A 22,870-nucleotide genomic window follows, 5' to 3' on the forward strand; every position below is an offset into this window, starting at 1 on the left:
TTATATATATGTTGTTTTTGTGGCCACGTTATGCCTTCTGCTTGCTACTAAAACAGCAGAATTTCTCTGTGGGGATCACTATTCCAGTATTTCTGCTCTATGCCACTCCTGAGATAACACAAATACATAAAACATACACTTCTGTTGACCTGAAACGCATTAAAAAAAAACATTTATTGTCAATTTTCCTTTCGTAAAATCAGGACAACCCAGAAAATTCAATCGGTTAAGATTTTCTCCGATGATCTTTAGCAAAGGGAGGAAATCCTTGAAATGTGTTGACAGGCGCAGCACCCTGGACAGCTCCCACGTCCCTGATATCCCCAGATCAGCACCTTGGACAGCAGTTTGGCCCACTTTGGCCCAGTATGATAAAAATGATGCACCTGGACAACACAAAGAAGCTACCAGTACAATGAAGTTTCCCCAAAAGTGGGTGTTTTATCATTCTTGACTCCTTCTTATTGCTATTTTTTCCACATTAATCTTAATACAGATACTGTTCAATAAATGATGCAATGCTGTGATCAGTCAATAATATTTATGAAATGAGATGCATGATAAGGTCCTTCCTGACTGAAGTTTGGTTTGGTTCGGCTAGCAAAACATCCCTCTGGTTCCCACTTCCATATAACTCCAGATTATTTACTCAGAGGGTGGAGGTGAGGCAAGGCATTAAACTGAACAAAATGAAAACAGAACGGACCAAAAACACTCTTTGGTTCAGGTGAGAAAACGACTTTCTAACAAGGTTGTCAGGGCAGCGAGGGAAAATAATTATTATTCTGGGCCTGAAGGCTCTGGAAAACACTGCTGAATGAAATACTTCAAGTCCTAGCGATCAGATATGACAGCATTTGTTTTGCAAATTTAGTAGCGAAGGTAAACACAAACCAGTTGCTTAAAACGTACATTTATTTCATCGTCCAGTAGTATTTCACACATATTTACAGGAAAATGTACACATTACCATCAATGTCTTCAAAATTAAGCATGAAAAATCTTAAGAGTTTGTTGTATAAAAGCATTTATAAACATCCAATCTGAGAGTTCGGCTTAGAAAAGTACCACAAGGTTTCTGACAAAAAAAACTGTGCTCCTGTAATGGAAAGCTTCTCGGATGCTTTCTGGATATTCACCGCGCTCCGACTGGTCTCCTGAAGCTGTCTTTAATCCAGTGTGCCTGCAGAGAAAGCTCAGAATTAGTACAACATGTTCTGGTGCAAACTGCAGCCAAAAAGGCCTATCAAACATGTACATATGTGCACCAGAAAGCTAAACGTTATGTCTCCTTTTGTTGTACACAGAACTGGATGTTGGTCACATTAAAAACATAATGGATAGCAGTTTAGAAAAGAAAGAATGTAATAAGTTGCATAGCTAAGTTATTGCATTCTAAGATATGTAATAAGTTGCAGAGCTAGATTTATTTAATGACGATGCCGAGGATCTTGAAGAACGTTTTGTCGTCTTTGCGAGGCTTACCTTCGAGAAATGCAAACTCATCTATGGCCTCTATTGCGTTGTCTGTGGAGGCAAAACAGAAGAGGAGGGGTAAATGTTTTCACCACCGCACCAATATAATCAAACAAACTAGTGTGAATAATTAATATTTGCTGTAGTGGTGGGACACAATTGAAAAAATGATCTAATTAATTACAGGCTTTGTGATTAATTCATCGCAATTAATCACATTTTTGTCAAATTGTCAGTCCTACAGTCCTACAGAGCAGACCAAAGTCACAACAGTTCTGTACGTATTTGCAAATGCCATTAAAAATATGCTCACATCACTCACCCAAATCTTTTCTTTGCAACGTTTTCCTCTTCCCTTGCTGAGCGTAGACCAGAGCATCTTTGGCAATCATCTCAACAAACAATTCCTGGAAGGAAAGAAAAACACAATTTAAAACACAAAACTAACTCAGAAACTAGAAGATTTTTAACAAACAGGAATAACTGATAAATTCCCAGAAATTTATCCAACAGAAAAGGGACCTGATTTTGCACAGTTTATTTCATGTTCTTAACTTCTATTTCTGTTGTCACCGATTTAAAAAGGGGCTTAAAAAAATTCACCCAGTGACCTGACTTATCTATTGAGGTCAACTTTACTATTTTAGTTCAAAATTTATAGAGTTAGACGTCAGAACTTCAACATGTTGCTTGTATCACAAAGAAATTAGTTATTTATTTATAGTAAAGCATTTCTGGATGAATGTTAACAGTAGTTTTGGTGGTGACTGGTTTACTTGATGGAAATTAGGGCGGGACCATCTTTAATTTAAGCATCGACATCGTGGTTGCCAAATGTGAAATAAAGCAAATGACCTCAAACACATCATATTACAACATTTTTTCTGCTCGAAATTAAAAGAAAACTTGCATAAATCTCCTTTTCTGTGACTAATTTGCACGACAAGCCTATCTGACAGATCATCATTTACTCCAATTTACGGGTTCTCATTTTTTTTTTTCTTTTTTTAAACTTAGCTTTCACAGGACACTGAGTTTGTTGACATACAGGCTCCACATGTGCAGAGCAGAATGAGCGAGGAGAACAGGAGTGAAAAGGAAGATTTGGTTGCAAGAACATGAGTTGTATGAAAATAATTCAGCTGCAGAAAGGATGACGCTGAGCAAAAACACATACGTTGTTGGTTGTTTGACCATTTTAATCAGCAGCACAAAGCCAGATCTAAATGCACCACTTTGGACCCTTTTGCCAGAGTTATAAGGAACGTTCTAAACATTTTAGCAACCGAAGATGGTTTTGAAAGCATAAGTTGCTTTACATTTTATTTAATACAGGCATGCACCCATTTTTCTTTCTGAACAACATAAGGCACAAATTGAAACTAGGCTGTCATAAGTGAAATGTTATGCAGCTACGGTGAATATTTCATTCATCCAGACAATGGAGCTCTACTTAAGTCTTAAAGTGCACTTTATTTATGAAGACTAGCAACTGAAATGTCAGTGTTATTCACCGCATTTTCTTCCCTGATGATCCTACAAGTGAGAAGATCTCAGCAGGGTTGAAAAAAATGCTTTGGAGCCTCGATGTGAGACGTCAGATCTGAATACCAACACACGATGTGGTGAAGAACTTTAGACATAAACTTGAACTTGCAGGTGGAAAGCTGCTGTATTTATTTAGCTGTATGACTCAATAACTTGCCCTCAAATGCAACAGTTCTCTTAGCTTTAATCAGCTCAATAAATGTCAGTTCTATGAGCAATTTATTGTTAAAGTCACTTAAAGTGAATGTCACATGGCTAATGGAGGCGAGGAATATAAAAAATATAGACATTTATGAGCTCTGGATAACAGAACTGATAACATGAGGTATTCATTTTAGTTTTTAAATACCCCTGGAAGATAATATTTTTACCAAATTACTCAAATACTTTAACAAATGTGAATTTCTCTATAAAATTTGAGTTATTCAAGTCATCTGGGGAACAATATCACAGTCTATATTGCTGAAAAACAATATATTACAATGTCAATTTTCTCCAGTATCGTTCAGGTCTGATAGAAATCAGATATTGATCACATATCAGTAAAGTAGAACACAATACATCAAGTTAAACCATCACATTACTGAAGCTCACACACTCTGGTTGGAGCTCATGCTGCTCCAGGACCCGTTAATAATCCTCACCGTGGCTTTAGCGATGATAAACACGGACTCCTGGCTGGCCAGAGACACGTCCGGGTCGGTCTTCATCAGCGCCTTGATGCGGGCCAGCGGCAGTTTGGACAGCCGGCTGTGGCTCACGGCCCCCGGGCCTGTCTGCTGCGGCTGCCCGCTCTCCTCCGCCTCGGCCCCGCGGCTCTCCTCCTCGCTCCCGCACCGGTCCGTGTCGTGCTCCGTCGGGATGACGGGCGTCGCCACCGTTGTCGCCATTTTTTAGATAATCTACACAGACGTTAAGTTTCGGAAAACGCAGAAATATCTCCGGCTTTCAGGCTACATGTCACAGTAAATAACAACATAGGGGCAGCGCGCCACAGCATGTGCTTCCGGCTTCAGTGAGGGCCCCGCCAATTGATTCTGGTCGCTGATTGGACAGAGCGTCAATCGGAGCTTTCCTATTGGCGAGAAATACACGCCAATCAAAGCAGGTTCCCGCCTAGGACGCCAACGTGCAGCATGATGTGGAAACGTGAGGATGCAGGTGATAGAGGCCACAAAGGAAGGTAATATGTTCGAAAAAGTAAAATGATTGCCTTTTAAGTCAACAAATTTTAATTTTTTTGTAAACATATATAGGGAATTTTTTTTTTTTACAAAATTCAACTTTGTTCATAGTTTGTCCACTGGGGGGCAGTGGAAAGTGGCTGTAAATAGAGTGCCTGTATAACCAGAGTGGCGACAACTGGGGATTTGACGCCATTTTGTTTCCATTCACTCAATATGGGACGCGCAGCGGTGCACATTTACGACAACTAGCCCTTTGTGGATTGCTTACTGATTTCAAGACATGTTTTGGACAAAATATTTTACTGGCTTGTTTTGTCTGGATGTCCAAGTTTGGATTATGACCGTTTTTTGTGGAATATTTTCATCTGTGACTAGTTTTGAGCCTTCAAAGGTGAGTTGTGCTGTTTACGTCATTTGCTGTTTGTTGGCCAAATGTGTTTATATTATCCGCTGTGGTAATCACATCTGAAAGTGGTTTATACCGGCGGATTCATGAGAATCTAAGCTTTCCATGGGTGTATAATGTTTCTATCATCGAGTTTGCAGCTTCGGTCAATTTAGTAAAATACGTTTGCACATTCGGGCCGCTGAAGTTTAACGGGGTAACCCGTTAAACTTCAGCGGCCCGTATTTCATGCATCTCCATGCATGAAAATGGTCAAAGTCAAAATAACCACAACTGCCTAAAATCACATAAAAACTTTTCTGTCATTCACCCATACATCATAACATGAAAGTACATACATGGGACTAACCTGGCACAAAAACAATGATGAAGTCGGTTTCCATCCCACTCTCCAGACTTTATTTTCCCCCAGTTTCCTTCTTTCACTATCAGTCAGACCACTTAGTTGCTTATTTTACCATCAGGGGTGGAGTACACTTATTTCAAGGTCTGTTTCAGGCTCCCTAGTGAAAGTAACAGTCACTCTATTTGTAGCTCAGTTTTGGTCTCCACCAGCAGAGGTAAGCATTAAAAATCTACTCTTAAAGACAGATGTGTTAGAATATTGACTTGATGAGAAAACAGCAGCGAAGTTGTATTTAATGCGTTTGTTGTGTTTAATGTGTTTTATGTGTTTATTGCGTTTATTGTTTTCCAGGCGGGAAAGTTCAGCTTCATCCAGCTCATCGTCTACGTCGGCTCCACGCTGTCCTACTACGCTCTGGTAGGAAACACAATCACAGTTCAGCTCCAGAATGCTTCTGAACAAACGCATGGAGGTTACCACTGATTAACCCTCCTGTTGTCCTCATTTATGGGCATCAAAAACATTGTTTCTTTGTCTGAAAAAAATCCAAAAATTCAGCAAAAAAATCCTGAAATTTCTGAAAATTTGCAAAACCTTCAGGAAGAAAATTCCAATAATTCCTTTAAAAGTTTACTTTTAAAAAAATCCCCCAAATTTGGCAAGAAAATGCTTGTAAATATTTTTAAAAATGAGTAAAAATCTTCAAAAAAAAATCCTAAAAATATCTAAAGTGATTCCATATATATAAGTGAAACTTCTATTTTCTTTTAGAACATTCTGAAAAAATTAACCAAAATTCACTGGATTTTGGTTGATTTTTATGTGAATCTTCTTAAAGAAACATTTGCAACATTTCTTTTTTCTACCCAAAAACTTCCCAAAAATGTGGACATCAGACGTTTCACTGTGAAAACATTTTTTTTTCACATTTTCAAACTTTAAAATGGGTCAGTTTCGACCTGCAGGATGACACGAGGGTTAAATGAGAAATAAGAAGAAAATCAGACACAATTTAGAGAAATAATCTGTTATCTGAGTCCACATTATGACTTAGGAAGGATTTATTATAATGTTTTAAATAATTAGTCTCTGAATTTGCCTTGGTACGTCACTTGTTTGACTCGTTTACCCGTAACTTTGACGTTATTTAATTATTTAAGGTAGAATTTAGACTTTTCTAATAATTTTCCACCTTTTTTCTGCTTCGTAACTCAAAATCGACATTTAAAACATTTTGTTTTCTTTTAATCTTTTTTAATTTTTACATTATTTAATGTCCTGAAGTTTAAATTTTATTTGTTCAGTATAAACATTGACCTATTTAATAACTTTGATATTTTATCTCATTATTCCAACTTTTCATTTGATAGTTTTGACTTTTATGAAATGATTGAATTTAAAAGAAAATCTCTGTATGTATTTTAATATTGGCTAACTTCTGTTCATCTTTTATTATTATTATTATTATTTTAGTGACAGAAACTGGTTTCCATAAAGAGCTAAATAAACTCCAGAGACAGACTGAAGCTGCAGAATAAATGAGGTTTTGTGTTTTAATGTTTTCTCAGAGCAGATTGCAGTGAAACTCTCCATCATTCAGGTGAAACATTTTTTTCCCTCATGTTTAAAACATATTTACAAGAATTTTCTTTCCAAATTTGGGGGGTCTTTAAAATAAAACTTTTCAGGGAAACTTTTAAGGAATTACTGGAATTTTCTTCCTGAAGGTTTGGCAGATTTTCAGAAATTTGGGGAATTTTTTTGCTGATTTTTTTTGGATTTTTTTCAGACAAGGAAACAATATTTTTTGGTGCCCATAAATGAGGACAATGATTGTATTTGGACCTGGGTACTTCAAGCAGCCGCTGATCAGATGACCTCAGAGCTCTTTTTTGGTCCCGTAAAGTTAACAACTCAGATATATATGGAAGAGCAAGACCGTCAAGCGCTTTAAAAGCAGATAATAAAATTTCAAAAACAATTCTTGAGACCAGTGGGGAGAGTAAAGGACAGGGGTGATGTGCTCACGTCTGGACGGGTTTGTTAAAAGATGCATTTTGCACGAGTTGCAGGCAGCTGAAGGAAGACAGGAAGATGCCAGTATAAAGTATATTGCACTAGTCCAGTCTTGAACTGATAAATGCATGAATAGCTTTCTCAAGGTCGGTACGGTTACAAGAAGGCTTGATTTTGGCTAAAAGTTGTAGCTAAAAAATAACTTGCTCTGGCTACTGTGTCAATTTGTTAAATTTCAAGTCTCTGTCAAACTTCACTCCAAGATTATTGACCATCAGTCTGAAAGTCATTGTACCAAAACCTGATATACCAAAATCAGTACCCCCAAACACAATGCATTCAGTTTTGTCCTCATTTAAAATTAAAAGGTAAGATGACAGCCACTCCTTAATGTACAGTTAGTAACATTTCTTCGTGAATCCCTTTCTGTTGGTAAGTAAATCTGAATGTCATCCACATAACAGTGGAAAGACAGATTATGTTTTGCTATGACTGACCCAAGTGCAGCATATGAAGGGAGAACAGAGTAGGGCCTAGAATTGAACCTTGTGACAGGATCTTGTAGATGAGTAAAAGCCAATGTTGGAGTCGCCTGGTGTAAAGGGAGGGCCAACCTAGCAGTTTGTAAAGGTCACAATGGAGGGTGGAGAAAGGTGCACTGATAGCAAGATGGACGGCTGAGTGATGAAGGACATCAAGTCTGTTAAAGGGCACACTTAGAGCCCATTTGAGTGTAAATACTGATGGACACCAGAATTCTATAAGTTGTACTTTCACCACCGTGCTTAATACAGTCACTGCCTGTACCGACACAAGTACATCATGTACTAGCACAATGCGAACTTGAATTTTTATCTCACACACTCAAAATAAAAAGTTGCAATTTGGAGCCCTGCAGTATAATGTCCCGGTGAAATTGATCTTTCACCTTTTGGATTTAAAATGTCATCATGCAAAGCACTGTGAAACTTTTGAATTGGCAGCTTTTGCAAACATATTTATTAACATAAGCAATATGTTGACTGTGCGACAGTGTCTATTGAAGGTAAATAAGTAAACAATTCAATCCAATAATTTTAGTGACATAACACAAGCTGTCAAATGACAGGATAACTGCAAATACTACAAGAATCATTCATGTTGTCATACAAGCACTGATATCATTATTTCAGCATCCCTGGTAAAGGGTTACAAGTCAGTCCTGCAGACATGGGACGGATACATGTTCTAATGTAATCGTAACCCACAAACATTTTTACAATAAAACAATTAAAAACAAACAAACATCTCTTCACATTTTAGATGCCTTAAGTAAAAAGCCAGTACAAAAAAAAACCCAAAACACAATCCATGTTTATCCTAAAGGCAGAGCTGTGCAGAGCAGTGACACTTGGTTTGTGGAGCATGATTAGAAATTTCAAGGCAATGTTTGAATCAGTTTGATTTTTCTTGCGTAAGTGAAAATTTGATGGTTCTCTGGGATTCAGTTGAGTCCTCAAAATGAAGAAAATAAGAATTTGTTCTGTAAGAATCATAAACATCTACTCTTAATGACAACAGAGTAGTAGCAGTAACTTGATTATGGATCAAAGAGGACAACAAGACCAGCAGACAAACATTACTACAGCGGGGTTGAAACGCTGTCTGGAGGTTCTCTTGGCTGATTTTTGCTCCTCAGGGTCATCTGTAGGGAAACCAAATACAAAGAGGTTTATTAGTTTCACAGAACAGGAACAGCAAAAGGGTGTTATTCATGTCTTTAACAAGCACAGATAATACAGGTCACACATGTTCATGGCTTTGATGAAGGTGTTCGGAGTTGAACCAGGTTCAGCGCTCGATTTTTTTTTTTTTTTTTTTTTTTTTTTTTGGGGGGGGGGGTGCAGTTCCTCCTCCACGTCAGCTTGTTAGCTGGAGCCGCCGAGCTATCACTGGTCGCTGGGCAAAGTGTGCCTTAAAACCCCCCACGGCCGTGAAAAGTCACCCAGGAATGAGCAGGGCATTGTCCGGAGCTCCTAGCGGGCGACTGGGACGTTGACAGCCGGAACAGGTGCGGTTTGTCCCGGGCAGATGAGCGGCGAGGAGCGGCAGGTGTTAGCCGAGCAGCTAGCGGGGGATAGCTAGCCAACCGGGGAGTCTGAGCAGTCTGTGACCGGGGAGAGCAGCCGGCGGAGCCGCCGAGTTAAAAATGACAGCTCCGGTGCCTTGGTGCTTTCCGTTCGCGGTGCTCAGGCTCAGTTGGTGCTGTCCTCCGGATGCCGCCACCACATTCTGGGCTGGTTCTGGATCCGACGGAGTCTTGTGGACTCCCGCGAGCGACAATAAAGTGTTCAAATTTGAAATTAAATCGGCGGAAATCAGCGGATCCGCGGAAAATTGCCATCCCTGGAACTTGGATTTGGAGGTCAGTAGCCCAAATCAAAATATTTAGGCCCCTAACCAGCGTGTTTTTTGTCATTTTTGGTCGCCAAAATCGGTTTTTAGTCACAAATGGCGACCTGGCGACCGTCTAAATCGAGCGCTGAGGTTTGGTTGCTTGCTGCTTGCATACACACGTGGACAAAATTGTTGGTACCCCTCAGTTAAAGAAGGAAAAACCCACAATTCTCACTGAAATCACTTGAAACTCACAAAAGTAACAATAAATAAAAATTTATTGAAAATTAAATAATCAAAAACAGCCATTACTTTTGAATTGTTGATTAACATAATTATTTTAAAAAACAAACTAATGAAACAGGCCTGGACAAAAATGATGGTACCTCTATAAAAGATTGAAAACTATTTGACCAGAGTGACATGATTAACTCAGGTGTGTCATTTAATTGACATCACAGGTGTTTCCAAACTCATAATCAGTCAGTCTGCCTATTTAAAGGGAGACAAGTAGTCACCCTGCTGTTTGGTGAAAAGGTGTGTACCACACTGAACATGGACAACAGAAAGCGAAGGAGAGAATTGTCCCAGGACATCCGAAAAAAAATGATAGACAAACATCTTAAAGGTAAAGGCTATAAGACCATCTCTAAACAGCTTGAAGTTCCTGTGACAACAGTGGCTCATATTATTCAGAAGTTCAAGACCCACGGGACAGTAGCCAACCTCCCTGGACGTGGCCGCAAGAGGAAAATTGATGACAAATTGAAGAGACGGATCGTTGGAATTGTATCCAAAGAGCCCAGAGCAACCTCCAAAGAAATTAAAGGTGAACTCCAAGGCCAAGGTACATCAGTGTCAGATCGCACCATTCGTCGTTGTTTGAGCCAAAGTGGACTTCATGGGAGACGACCAAGGAGGACACCACTGCTGAAAAAAACTCATAAAAAAGCCAGACTGGAATTTGCAAAAATGCATGTTGACAAGCCACAAAGCTTCTGGGAGAATGTCCTTTGGACAGATGAGACCAAACTGGAGCTTTTTGGTAAGGCACATCAACTCTATGTTCATAGACTCAAAAACCAAGCATACGAAGAAAAGAACACTGTCCCTACGGTGAAACATGGAGGAGGCTCAGTAATGTTTTGGGGCTGCTTTGCTGCATCTGGCACAGGGTGTCTTGAAAGTGTGCAAGGTACGATGAAATCTGAAGACTATCAAGGCATTCTGGAGAGAAATGTGTTGCCTAGTGTCAGAAAGCTTGGTCTCAGTCGCAGGTCATGGGTCTTCCAACAGGACAACGATCCAAAACACACAGCCAAAAACACCCAAGAATGGCTGAGAGAAAAGCGTTGGACTATTCTAAAGTGGCCTTCTATGAGCCCAGATCTGAATCCCATTGAACATATGTGGAAGGAGCTGAAACATGCCATTTGGAGAAGACACCCATCAAACCTGAGACAACTGGAGCTGTTTGCTCATGAGGAGTGGGCCAAAATACCTGTTGACAGCTGCAGAACGCTCATTGACAAATACAGAAATCGTTTAATTGCAGTGATTGCCTCAAAAGGCTGTGCAACAAAATATTAAGTTATGGGTACCATCATTTTTGTCCAGCCCTATTTCATTAGTTTGTTTTTTTAAATAATTATGTTAATCAACAATTCAAAAGTAATGGCTGATTTTGATTATTTAATTTTCAATAAATTTTTATTTATTGTTACTTTTGTGAGTTTCAAGTGATTTCAGTGAGAATTGTGAGTTTTTCCTTCTTTAACTGAGGGGTACCAACAATTTTGTCCACGTGTGTACCTGTTGCCCTCGGCGTCACTGGCTGTTTCTGGAAGCTCTTTGTTTCTGGTCTCAGGAAGCAGGAGGCCAAGAGCTCCGCTGATGATGGTGAAGCTGCTGAGGACTAAGATTGGTATGGCCCAGTGGTACACGGACAACATGTTCAGCAGTGGAGCCAGTATAGGACCTACTTTCGATACCATGGATCCTAAAGCTGTCGCTGATCGTCTGAAAAAGGGAGATCATACAGCACATTGTCTATCTTATTAGTCATTTGCTTTATTTTTACATAATCTTTCACACTTCTCTGGAAAATTCTCATCAACAGACACCAGAATACAAACTATGAACACCTACCTAACCGATGTCGGAAACAACTCCTGCATATAGACAGCACAAACAACAGCCATAAATATCATGCAGACACGTGATGCGACAGCTAAACATGTAGAAGCAGTGGGATAACCTGAAGGGAAACAAAAGAAAAGAAATTTAAACTTGGGGAAAAAAATGAAATAGTAATTTTACTAACCAAACCAAAAGGCTTACTTTCAGGAACAGCCAGGATCAGCATGGAACAGAGTCCTCCAATCAGAAGGACTGCTGTGAATAATTTTTTTCTCCCAAAAATCTCCAACAGCCACATGGAGAGAAAAAGAGCAGCTACTTCAAAAACACCAAAAAGGAGCTGTGTCACAAATATGCTCAAGCCCAGTCTTGCCATGTTAAAATATAGGAAGTAGTAGGAAAGGAGCAGTGAAAACCTTAAAAAAAAAAAAAAAGAAGAAAGAGACGACCAGATTAGTCATTAGGAAGTCTTGAATTTACATCAAAACTGGAAAACTATTGCTTCATGATTCCAGATTTATGATGAATCTGCAGCATCTGACTATTAGCAATATGATTAAGTGTAATGAAGATATTACAAGTACTTGTACAAACCATAAGGTTTGTACAAATGATACATTACAGCATGATACAATGTTTCCCATTCGTTCAGACTTACCATGCCAGTGACACAACAAAGAAATATCTGGCCAGTAGTCGTGATCCAAAAATCAATTTAATGCCGCCTTCATTCACAGGGTCGTTCACGTTAATCTGTGGCAGAAATTCTGGTTAATGTGGCCTCCTCTTTACAATTCTGAGTAAATGTAAATGCAAAGAAACATTTAATGAATCATGATAGTGATTTCTAGTCATTAGTTATGAAAACAGAAGTATTACTGTCAAAAAATACGCAGACCATAAATGAATGCAAAACAGAAATAAATTGTAAATGAAAAAATGGGCAATTAAATGAATAAATAGGTGAGCATATGAAATAAGGTTCTGCCAAGATCGTCACCAACAATGAATCTTAATATGTAATTTTGCAATAAAATAAAGAGAAATTAAGTTAAAATATTAGACATATGTCATAGACAATGTGCTTGAAAACCCGTCCCTAAAGTGCTGCAGTGGTTCAGTACCTCTTCCAGCAGAGAGGCCGGGATGGGGCGTTTGTTAATGGCTGCTGCTTTGACGATGAGCTTTCTAGCCTCTTCTGTCCTCCCTCTGTTTAACAACCACCTGGCTGACTCTGGAATGAACCTTAAAGACAATATGACACTTCCAGTTGTCTCTAATTTACAAAACAAAACAATAATAGGCAAAAACAAAGAACAGAATGCCTACCATATGTAAACAACAGTCAAGGCAAGGGGAGTTGCTGAGATCAGTTGAGCCAGGCTCCATTTTCGGATGCCATAGATCAAACCAGCGAGGATGCACTGTCCGATTGCATCAGATAGCTCAGTCACACCTGCTCCCCATGATCTTTTGGATGCCCCGAGCCATTCAGTGGCTGCAATAATCAAAATATAAGACTAATTATCTTTATATTACATTAACATGGTGACATAGAAAAAGAAAAACAACCACTTGAAGGATTAGGGATAGCTTTCAATGTTTTTTGACCATCCACATCTTGGTCTCTTTAAAACAGACATGTTAAGCGAGGGGTAAATCTGAGTAAGAATTTGAGGACAGAACACATCTCCTTAATGTCATGACCTGCCAGTTATAAGGTAGTCCCACCTTAAAGCGTACTCTGCTTTATTGTCCATTTTACTCTGAATGGAACCACAATCAAGGATCAAAGACATGGAGACCATCCTGCTTTAAAGTAGACCTCAAACCAGCAACTGAGACCATAAACTCATGCGGAAAATGTTTACTGAGGTAACAAATCAAGTCAGAGGCAGATCTGTTTAATCCTAGACTTCCCCACAATCGGACGGCTTTGCAACCAAAGAAGTCGCCCCCTATTGGCGGTTAGAAAGAATGCAGATTTAAAGCACTTCTGCATTCACTTCACTTTTCCGACCCAGAAGCTACATCCATCTTTTACATACAGTCTGTGGGCTTGATTAGCTTGTAAACTATTTGTAAAACCCCATTTTTGCATTCTTGCCCATTGTAAAAGAATAACTGTTTTACATATGTAAAGTATGAAAACATTAGCAACAAAATATGCTAGCTATTAAAAGTAAAAATACTTTTTCCCATTAACCTGCAGAACAGTGGAAGCATAAAAATGAAAGAAAATAGTTCATTTAAAAACTGTGCGAAGGATGTTCTTTTAAGAAAATTTCAATAGGCTTTTCAACACAATTTAAAACTAACAAACAATTAAATGATCAAGAAAACAATTAGTTGATTAATCTATAATAAAAAGAGTCGTTAGTTGCAGCCTTAAGCTAACGTAGTGCCTACAGATACGGACCCGTACTCGTAGCCTGTGGCCTACGGATACGGCACTTTACCTTACCATACATATTAATGAGACGGACATGAATATTAATGAGTCGGCTGATGAACGCGCTTTGTGATGGGCTGGTAATCCGCCGTACATAAATATTAATGAGCCGGTTTGGTAATCCGAGTGATGAAGGCGCTTCCGTGATTCGAGGTGAATCTGCGTGCCGAGCCTGTCATGTCAGTCATCTGCTGTTCTCTTTTCTATCATGCATAATGTCTTATAAATATCATTATCTGACTTTTTCACGGACAGCGATTTGGGGGTTGAAATCGGCACTACTATTAAAAATAGCAAAACTTTTTATTCATGTGACCCTGTTCTAATAAAGCACAAACGGCAAACAAAACAAAACTAACAGCCAGCAAACGAAAAGTATTTTTTTACCTTCAAAAGTAGCGACAGACTATTACATATTAACAACCTAAACAAAACTCTGACGTATTTTCTACGTCTGTCAACACAGACACTGCACGTCAGTCACTTTAATGTTAGCGGACTCTGTTGAATGGCTAAGTTACGTAACCACAAACAAATCTCACAATATCACAGTAAATCGAGTTTGTGGGTTTTTTTAATTCATGCCGAATTAAAGAGCTGCTCCTCACCATTCACGAGTGTTTGTTTCATATTCGACATCCTTAACCCTTCGGGCCCTAGGGGGGTTTAGGTCCGTTTTTGACAAATTCTGATTTTACCTTTATATTTCACCTTAAAAGCTGTTGATCTTGCTTTGCTTGGTATCTTTTTTCAGCACAACCTCACCTGTGTGATTCTATAATTATTTAGACATATTGATATAATGTATGGACACACTTGACCTAAAATAGCAGAAAAAAATACAAAATCCGAGTAGAAAAAAGTTAGATTTTTTTGCTGTGGACACCATAAACATGTGTAATGAATCTTTTTCAGAACTTATAATGTAAATATAAATTGTTTGTCATAAAATAATGTACAAATTTAGCAGTTAACACAGTTATATACCACTATTTGCACTAAAATGGAGGAATTTTTTTAGGCGTTTTTGCACAACTATTTACAAAATCATGAGGAGTCACAATAAAATTTTACATAAATGAATTTGTACCATTCCAAAAAGCTTTTTCTGTCCACCACAATCTCTACAATGACAAAAACAATAGAAACAGTCTTTAGGACCACAGGGAGAATCCAGAGTCCTGGTGTTCTCCTTTGCTAGAATATGTTTATTATGAATGTTATTATTATTGTTGTTTTATTATTATTATTTTATTTTTATTATAATTATTGTTATTATTATTTTATTAGTAGTAGTAGTAGTAATATATTACATCTGAAACAAAATCTTCATTTTCTGTGCATCTTTGGTGTCGAGCAGAGAGAGTGATCTGTGGCCAAAGCCAGTGAAGGACGTGCTGCTCTCCCAAAGAGTTATAACTATCACCTGACTAAAAAATTTTTTAAAAATGACAGAAAGTTCCAAATCCACACTTTGGCCATCTCTCCTCTGTGTATTTCTAGAACATTCCACTCTCTTACTATGAACACAGAGACTGGGGGCGTGTCTGTGGGCGTGTCTGTGGGCGTGTCTGTGCGGCCGCTCCCCGTCAGAGCGTCTCTGTCACTCAGCTCCAAGTTTCTCAGTCACCTCTGGGGAAATCCAGTTCACGTTTTTACTCCAGAGAACGCCAGGTTTGTGAAAATCTGGTCCACATTTTCCTTCCTACACCAAGCATAACTCCAAAGGTCTGTGTTTGTCACCAGATGCTTTCAGCAGAGAGGACTTTCCGCTGAGTCTAAAGTTCAAAATTTCGCCGCGCATAAAAGACGCTGGAAATGGCTCCGGTGAAGTTCGGTAAAAATGTGGCGTTTATTATTGATCATATCTCTGGTTTTACTTGGCCGATCAACATGATTCAAAAACTGGTAGAAAGTTCAAAATCTGTACTTTTAGCACACGTTTAAAGGGAGACTCGCCGACGCTTCATTTTCCTGCTTTGTTTTGATTACCGCGGCGCAACAAGAAAACGCTCCAGAGCGTCTTTCGGGTGGCAAGGGTTAACTTTATCTTGTAAATTAGCGTCCGAAATTAAATGGGAACGTTTGCAATGGAGTTCGTCAGCCGCTTCCACCACTGAACGCGGTAAACTAATTAATAGGAACTGGACTTCAAACAATTTAGACACGGCGTCTAAAAGCGTAAAAACTGCAATGTCTAAAGTGTGAGAGGAGACGGTGTATTTTTGGTTAAATTATACAATGTTCGCCGTCAAAGTCATTCATATAAACTGCCTGTAATGTGCAGCAAATAGTAGTTAACCAGCGCCAGCTCTTCAGTGACCTTAACGGGTCCGTACCTCAAGTACAGATGCTACGGGTTCGGGTCCGTACCTGTAGCATCAACCTTAAGCTAAATATGTAGAAACTCAGGATACATACTCAGAACAATAGAGTTGACTCGATATCCTCCAGCTCCAACTCCAACTAAGAACTGGGACACTAAATATAAATAGACATTGGGGCATAGGGCTGTTGTCACCATGAACACCAACAACATAACTGCTGGAATTTGAGTTGCTCGTTTGCGACCAAACCTGCAAAAAAAACAAAAAACAACAACAACAAAAAAACAGATGATAACCACAATGATGAAGTGTAGATCGACTGGGTGAACCCAAAACAAATGACAGAAATAGCTTTAACCATGAGCTACATAGAAGTGAAGACCCAGTTTCATCTATGCTGAGGATGTCTTGAATGAATACACCTGATATAGACAATATCTAACTAATTTAACACAACAGCCAGTTAAATAAAACTGCATTTTCAGGTATGTGTGTTCATGGAAACATCCTTGAAAGATTTCAAGATTTTGGGACAATTCTCACCACTAGAACCAGCACTGGTCTGTGAAGTGATTTAGCAAAGCTTTCGCCAACTTTCATTGCCATCATGTGTTTCACATTGACCTATAAACCATTTACATACCCGGTCAGGGTTATTGGAAAAGGATCAGTTGTAAAATGGTGATTGTATTCTGTCCTGTGCAACAAACACTTCAGAGTGACTCTTTTTATGATCACAATTAGTTGGTAGACAAATGTTGTTACCTTTGAACAGTGTCGGGCTAATTGACTCCCACTCTTCAAGCTAAATGCTGCTGGCTGTATAGATTCATGTTTTTATCATTCAGAAGTAGGGTTGCCACCTTTCAGAAACTAAACTAAACGACGCCCACCACGACTCCTCTGGGCCACAGTTCAGTAAAATTGAAAAGATATTCACAGATTCAGACTTCTGGCATCAATAGATCATTAGATATACATTGTTAAAAGATAAACGATGCCTCTTTCCCATCGTTGTAAGGCACACAATGTGCTACAAGCCCAGTTTTATCAAAAGTAGCTGTCTTTTAAGCTGCAGGAATAACATTAGTGTCAACTGGAGACAGTTGAAGGCTGCAGTGATTCTGGTGACACTACAGTGTATCAGAGTGAGGTTATTGAATATTTGCGTCTCTCTTCGCTGTTGCAGCAGTTTTGCAATTTGCAGGCGGTCCCTGTTCACAGCCGGCTGCTTATAGACACCAATGTTATTTCTGCAGCCTGAAAGACAGCTACTTTTGATAAAACTGGGCTTGTAGCACAACATCTGCCTTACAACGATGGGAAAGAGGCATCGTTTATGTTTTGACAACCTATATCTAATGAGTTATTGATGCTGGAAGTCTGAATCTGTGAATATCTTTCCAACTTTACTGAACGCGGGGCCACAACCACCCAAGGAGTGGTATATTGAAGTTTGAAAAAAGCATTCAGTCATACTTAAAGCTGTAAGTGCTTTATTAACACAAAACTAAGAGTTCTGTATTGTTTTATGATCACAGGTTCTGTCTAAAAAGATGTAGCATAATTTTAAACAGTGAAACCAAACTAATAAAATGTAATGACCAACCTGTGTGTAATACTGGATTCTGCAAAAACATAAACAACTGAATGCAGAATACTGGACAAAGAAATTCTCTACAGATATTTTTCCTCATCTAAATCTTTTCTTAACACAATGAATGTATTAACTTGTTTATGTGTGTATGAATTTATTTACTGACTTATTTATTTAGTACCGTTAACATATCAGAGTTCTGAGTGAGTTTTTCTTTAGATAGACAAAGGCCATTTATTGATCACATATCGGCTATTAAATAAATGATATTTCAAAAAAATAAAAGCATTTAAAATGCTATTAAACAACTTAGGCATTTATTGAGTCACTAAAATACTGTAGAGTCTACGGCCACATTAGTCTGACTATAATCATCCTCTGGTAAATTCACAACCATGTACTGATGGGACTTCAGGAGATGATCAGATGATGATAAACTGTGACCTGCTGGTTGGGTTCTCTCTGTTCTCATGTTTCTTACATGTTGGTCTCCTGATGCTGCCTTACTTCAGCTCGTCTATGAGCAACAGAAACCACAGTTTGCCCTGTACCTATTACCAGGGTTCCAGTCTTCCAGTCTGTGCTTTTGAAAACGTTTTTGCTTCTTTGGACGTGGTGGAGTTTCGGGTGTAGACATTTTTAAACACGCGGGAGCAGCAGCGCCTGTAACCAGGAAACCCGTGACAGGACCGGCAAACAGAGAAGTGTATCCGGTGGACCTCGCATCGGGTCCTCGCTACATCGATCTAAGGAAGATGAAACTGGCTGCCCTTAATATTTCCTGTGTTTTATTTTGTTTATTATGCAGTTTTGATGCGTGTGTGACAGACGTGTATGGGACATTCATGAAAAAACGGAACAATTAGCGTCCTGTATTGAATCAATACTTGATGCTACAATTAATTGTCAAATAAAGGACGATTCCGTATTTTAAGGCACGGGTGGCAGCCCTATTCAGAAGTGTTAACCAACTGTCAGGATTACAGCAAATATGCATATTCGTCATATGTATGTCAGTTGAGTAATAAAACATATTCACATTGAATTTAGACAGCTGTGAGATAATGAATTCAAGCATAACATTGTTTTAAATTGCATATTGACTAAAATATTTAAAATCGAATACAGAAAAAATAAGTATATCTTTGAATTTAGACTGAAACACACAATTCTTGACTGAAACACACTTACGATTCAGTAGCAGGTCCAAAGATGAGGGAACCAAGAACAACTCCAGCCATTCCCACTGTTTGTAACACTCGCAGCATGTTACCCCGATCACAGACCAGATCAAACTGTGAACATTTTAAACAGAAAAGAATGTTCAATTGAATGTTATAATTAACTCAGAAACAATATCAGTTTGTCAGCACTTACATCAGTGACTATGGTGGTTTCATACAGCATGTTTCCATACACCCATCCATTCACACACCCACTGGTCTCATTGAGTCCATTTTCCCTGATGGCATCGATGTCCCAGTCCACAGGGACGAACATCCGACACCTGCTGAAGCTCCCGTCCTCCTCCCGAGGGAGAGTCAGGTTCAGCTGCTCCTCTGTGGTCAGATTAGGACCAGCACTGAGGATCCAGTCTGTATTACAGTGTCTCTCTGGATCAGACTCGACAAAAAGTAAACTTGCAAGTGCAAAAGACTGAATTATGTTTGGAAAGCAAATTGAAATCAGAGCTATCTGTTGGAATAATCCAAATTCTCCAATGTTCCTGAGAATCTCTCCAAAGTCTGTCATCTTGATGATGGTTACCTAGTTAGTGAGAGATGTAATAAACCACCTTTCTTTAAATTTTGACATGTCCCAATCACGTCACAACCGGAAGTCCCACCCCACCACGCCCCCACTGGATGTTTTTACCGGAAGTCCCACCCCACCACGCCCCTAACGGCTGTTTTTACCGTAGATATGAAGAGTAGATGCGCCAGCCTGCTGTAGCAGCCGGCTCATCGATGTGCCTATGTGGCGGCCATCTTGACGGGGGCAAAGTTCCCATTCAAAGCAATGCATATACGTTGAAAATAAATCAGAATTTGCTCATTTCTCAACCGATTTTCGTGTGGTCTACTTTATTATCAACATCAAAACATGTATTATTAATAGAAAATATGTGATCTAAAAAATTTAAAAAACATTGAAAAAGGCTTCCTCCAAATGTAACTTGCATTTTTAGCTCTCTTATTCTTTAGGTCCAGAGGCCAGGGACTCTTTTCAGTTCAGCCATTACATATATAAATGTAAATGCCTGGATACATAGAAAATGTTTTGAGAGCAAAAGATGTAATTGTAAATGTAATCTATTTATTTCTTATTAAGGTTAATTTATTATTGATTTATATATATATATATATATATATATATATATATATATAGGCTATTATATAATATAACAAGGAGCTAGACTAGAACAAGATAGAGTTTATTTACATTTACAATAAACACAATTACCGACTAGCCTTGTGTCTCCGTAAGCACGCCACTCTGAGGGGCGTGTCGTATCTACTCTTCATATCTATGGTTTTTACCGGAAGCCCCGCTCCACCACGCCCCTAATGGCTGTTTTTACCATAGATATGAAGAGTAGATATGACACGCCCCTCAGAGCGGCGTGCCTACGGAGACACTAAGCTAGTGGGGGCAAAGTTTCAGTGTTTTCCATTGATGTGAATGGCACGAAAACTAAAACAAGAAGAATGCCGGCTCACTGTGCTGCATACAGTTGAACACTACGTCGGACGATCAAGACAAGGAAACTTGCAATAACTTTTCACAGATAAGAATAGTTTTTGGCTCTTTTTTCATTATTAAATCTTGTTGAGAGTCTATGAGAGCTAACTAGTTAGCCACTAGCAAAACACTAACACGACCTAACAGCTGGACAACCAAATACCAGACGATTAATAGTAGCTGTAGTATAGCTGTACAAACAGTAGTAGTAATACGAAAAGTACAAGCAGCAGTAGTAGTATAAATAGCTGTTAGAGTCGTAGAAGTAGTATCAGCATGTGTACTAGACTTGTGTCTGGGCAGCCGGCCCGTCGTTCTGAGATAGTAACAAGTGCTAACTAGCAGCAAGATGCCTCCTGTTTACAAGAATGATTATCACAAAGTCCTCCAGAAGATAATAGTTCTGGAAATGAAAATGCACCGATTGGAAGTGAATATGGAGGTTAATGGACATTATGGAAATGAGACCACTCTACCGGTGATTCAAAGCAGTGGACAAGAGAAGGCTAACAGACAGCTATTTAGCACCACCGTCAAGGACGAGGAGGCCTGTCGAAACAGATCAGGACTGCTGCTACTGTGCTCAAACATTTTCTACTCCGTGCGTCAGACACCAGCCACGGTCAGAGATAAAAGCCAAGGACATTCAAAAGAACAACAGATTGCACAGCACGCTGGAGAAGAACTGTTACTGCTGGAGATAAGGACTGGCCAAGGACAACAAGGAACCCAGGAAGAGGCCTCAACTACGTCATCACCTCCTGCCCCTCATCCAACAGATCAAGGACAACAAGGGACCCAGGAAGGGGCCACAACTACATCACCACCTCCTGCCCCTCATCCAACAGATCAAGGACAACAAGGGACCCAGAGAGAGGCCTCAACTACATCACCACCTCCTGCCCCTCATCCAACAGATCAAGGACAACAAGGGACCCAGAGAGAGGCCTCAACTACATCATCGCCTCCTGACACTCATCCAACAGACCACTGTCCATCTTCACCCCCGCAGCAAGAGGAGTGGCTTCCACTCCCAACAGGAGGTTTTTTTCAACTTCAACCTGTAGAAACCCCCCCCCCCCCCCCCAACTCTTATTAATGTCTGTGTCAAGAGACTGCACCTCAGGTTTTGACAATACACAGTCAGTAAATGTTAATCAGTTTCCAGAGGCTCATCCTGAGTAGTGATTGCAAATCACAGGCCTGATTTTTCTGGAGTTTTGGTCTCCACCAGCTCTTGAGGTAGGCATTAAAAATCTACTCTTAAAGACAGACGTGGTAGAATATTTTCTAGTTTTTTGGTCTTTGCATGTTTGCTGTTTGGGGCTGGTGAACAATAGGCTCATAGTTGATGGCTTTATTTTGGTTGAAATGCAGCTGGAAATAATTCTTACAGGAAAGAGTTGAGCTCCATTTCCTGTTTTTAAAAAAAAAACAAAAAACAAAACCTTCTTATCAATAAAGTTTAATGCAGTTGTCTGGTACCGTTAAAAAAAAAAAAAAAAACAGGACAGATTCTGACCTGCAACAAATATGCAATATTTAATATATTACTTTAAAAAAAAACTGTAAAATTCAAACAGTAGTGTGTTGCTTTATTTTTTTAAAAAATGGTCAATTTCAACTGTTTTAACTGTAAAATTGGTTGTTTTTTGAATTCAAAAACAAGAATGACCACTAACATCTAGCTACTGTATAAATTGCGAATTAAACATCTGTTCACATAGCAATTAATAAAGAACTGTTTAAACTAATGACTTGATCTAAGCAGCTAAGTATATTATTGTTGTTAACTTTACAATGATACCCGGAGATAGGGGAATTTTTATAGATATTCTAAATGATAAAGATTGAAAACAAATTTTTATTTGTCGTACACTACCAGTTAAAAGTTTGTACACTCCTTCTCATTTAATTATTTTGATTTAATTATATTATACATTGTACATACATTATACATTATACATTGTAGATTAATACAAAAGATATCAGAACTATAAGAGAATTAAGTTGGAAACAAAAAAGTGTTAATCTTCAGCATTAATCTACAATGTGAAAAATAATACAAATAAATAAAAAGCATTCAATGAAGAGGTGTGTCCAAACTTTTGGTAGTGTATTTGTCTGCAGTTTACATTAATTTTAATAGAAGAAATATTGTAGCTGAAAGTTAACTACAGGTAATGTTGATTGCAATTGCGCTGCTATATAAATCCAGTATAATATTGGAAAAATAGTCACAGTATGACACAACAAAC

General features: G+C 38.8%; 3 protein-coding genes across 3 annotated transcripts in view; 1 reads left to right on the plus strand and 2 right to left on the minus strand.

Moving 5' to 3' along the window:
* Positions 1–897: 897 nt before the first annotated feature.
* pole4 (polymerase (DNA-directed), epsilon 4, accessory subunit) lies at positions 898–4,060 on the minus strand. The gene is made up of 4 exons (XM_022222249.2): positions 3,669–4,060; positions 1,799–1,883; positions 1,486–1,527; positions 898–1,183 (listed from the first exon to the last, which is right to left on the minus strand). The coding sequence occupies exons 1-4, from the start codon at positions 3,912–3,914 to the stop codon at positions 1,170–1,172; spliced, it is 387 nt and encodes a 128-aa protein (XP_022077941.1). The 5' UTR covers positions 3,915–4,060; the 3' UTR covers positions 898–1,169.
* A 119-nt stretch (positions 4,061–4,179) lies between these two features.
* Positions 4,180–22,870, plus strand: part of LOC110955575 (serine/threonine-protein kinase NIM1) — a 28,054-nt gene continuing 9,363 nt past the window's right edge. The window contains exons 1-2 of the mRNA XM_051947681.1: positions 4,180–4,207; positions 5,315–5,380. Coding sequence (XP_051803641.1) covers positions 4,180–4,207; positions 5,315–5,380 — 94 coding nt within the window. The remainder of the gene's footprint in view (positions 4,208–5,314; positions 5,381–22,870) is intronic.
* On the minus strand, positions 12,932–19,698 carry LOC127533780 (solute carrier family 22 member 14-like). The gene is made up of 3 exons (XM_051947728.1): positions 19,248–19,698; positions 19,062–19,165; positions 12,932–12,992 (listed from the first exon to the last, which is right to left on the minus strand). Exons 1-3 carry the CDS (start codon positions 19,620–19,622, stop codon positions 12,986–12,988), a joined length of 486 nt encoding a protein of 161 aa, XP_051803688.1. The 5' UTR covers positions 19,623–19,698; the 3' UTR covers positions 12,932–12,985.

Source organism: Acanthochromis polyacanthus, chromosome 4, assembly GCF_021347895.1.
Source record: "Acanthochromis polyacanthus isolate Apoly-LR-REF ecotype Palm Island chromosome 4, KAUST_Apoly_ChrSc, whole genome shotgun sequence".
Lineage (NCBI taxonomy): Eukaryota > Metazoa > Chordata > Actinopteri > Pomacentridae > Acanthochromis > Acanthochromis polyacanthus.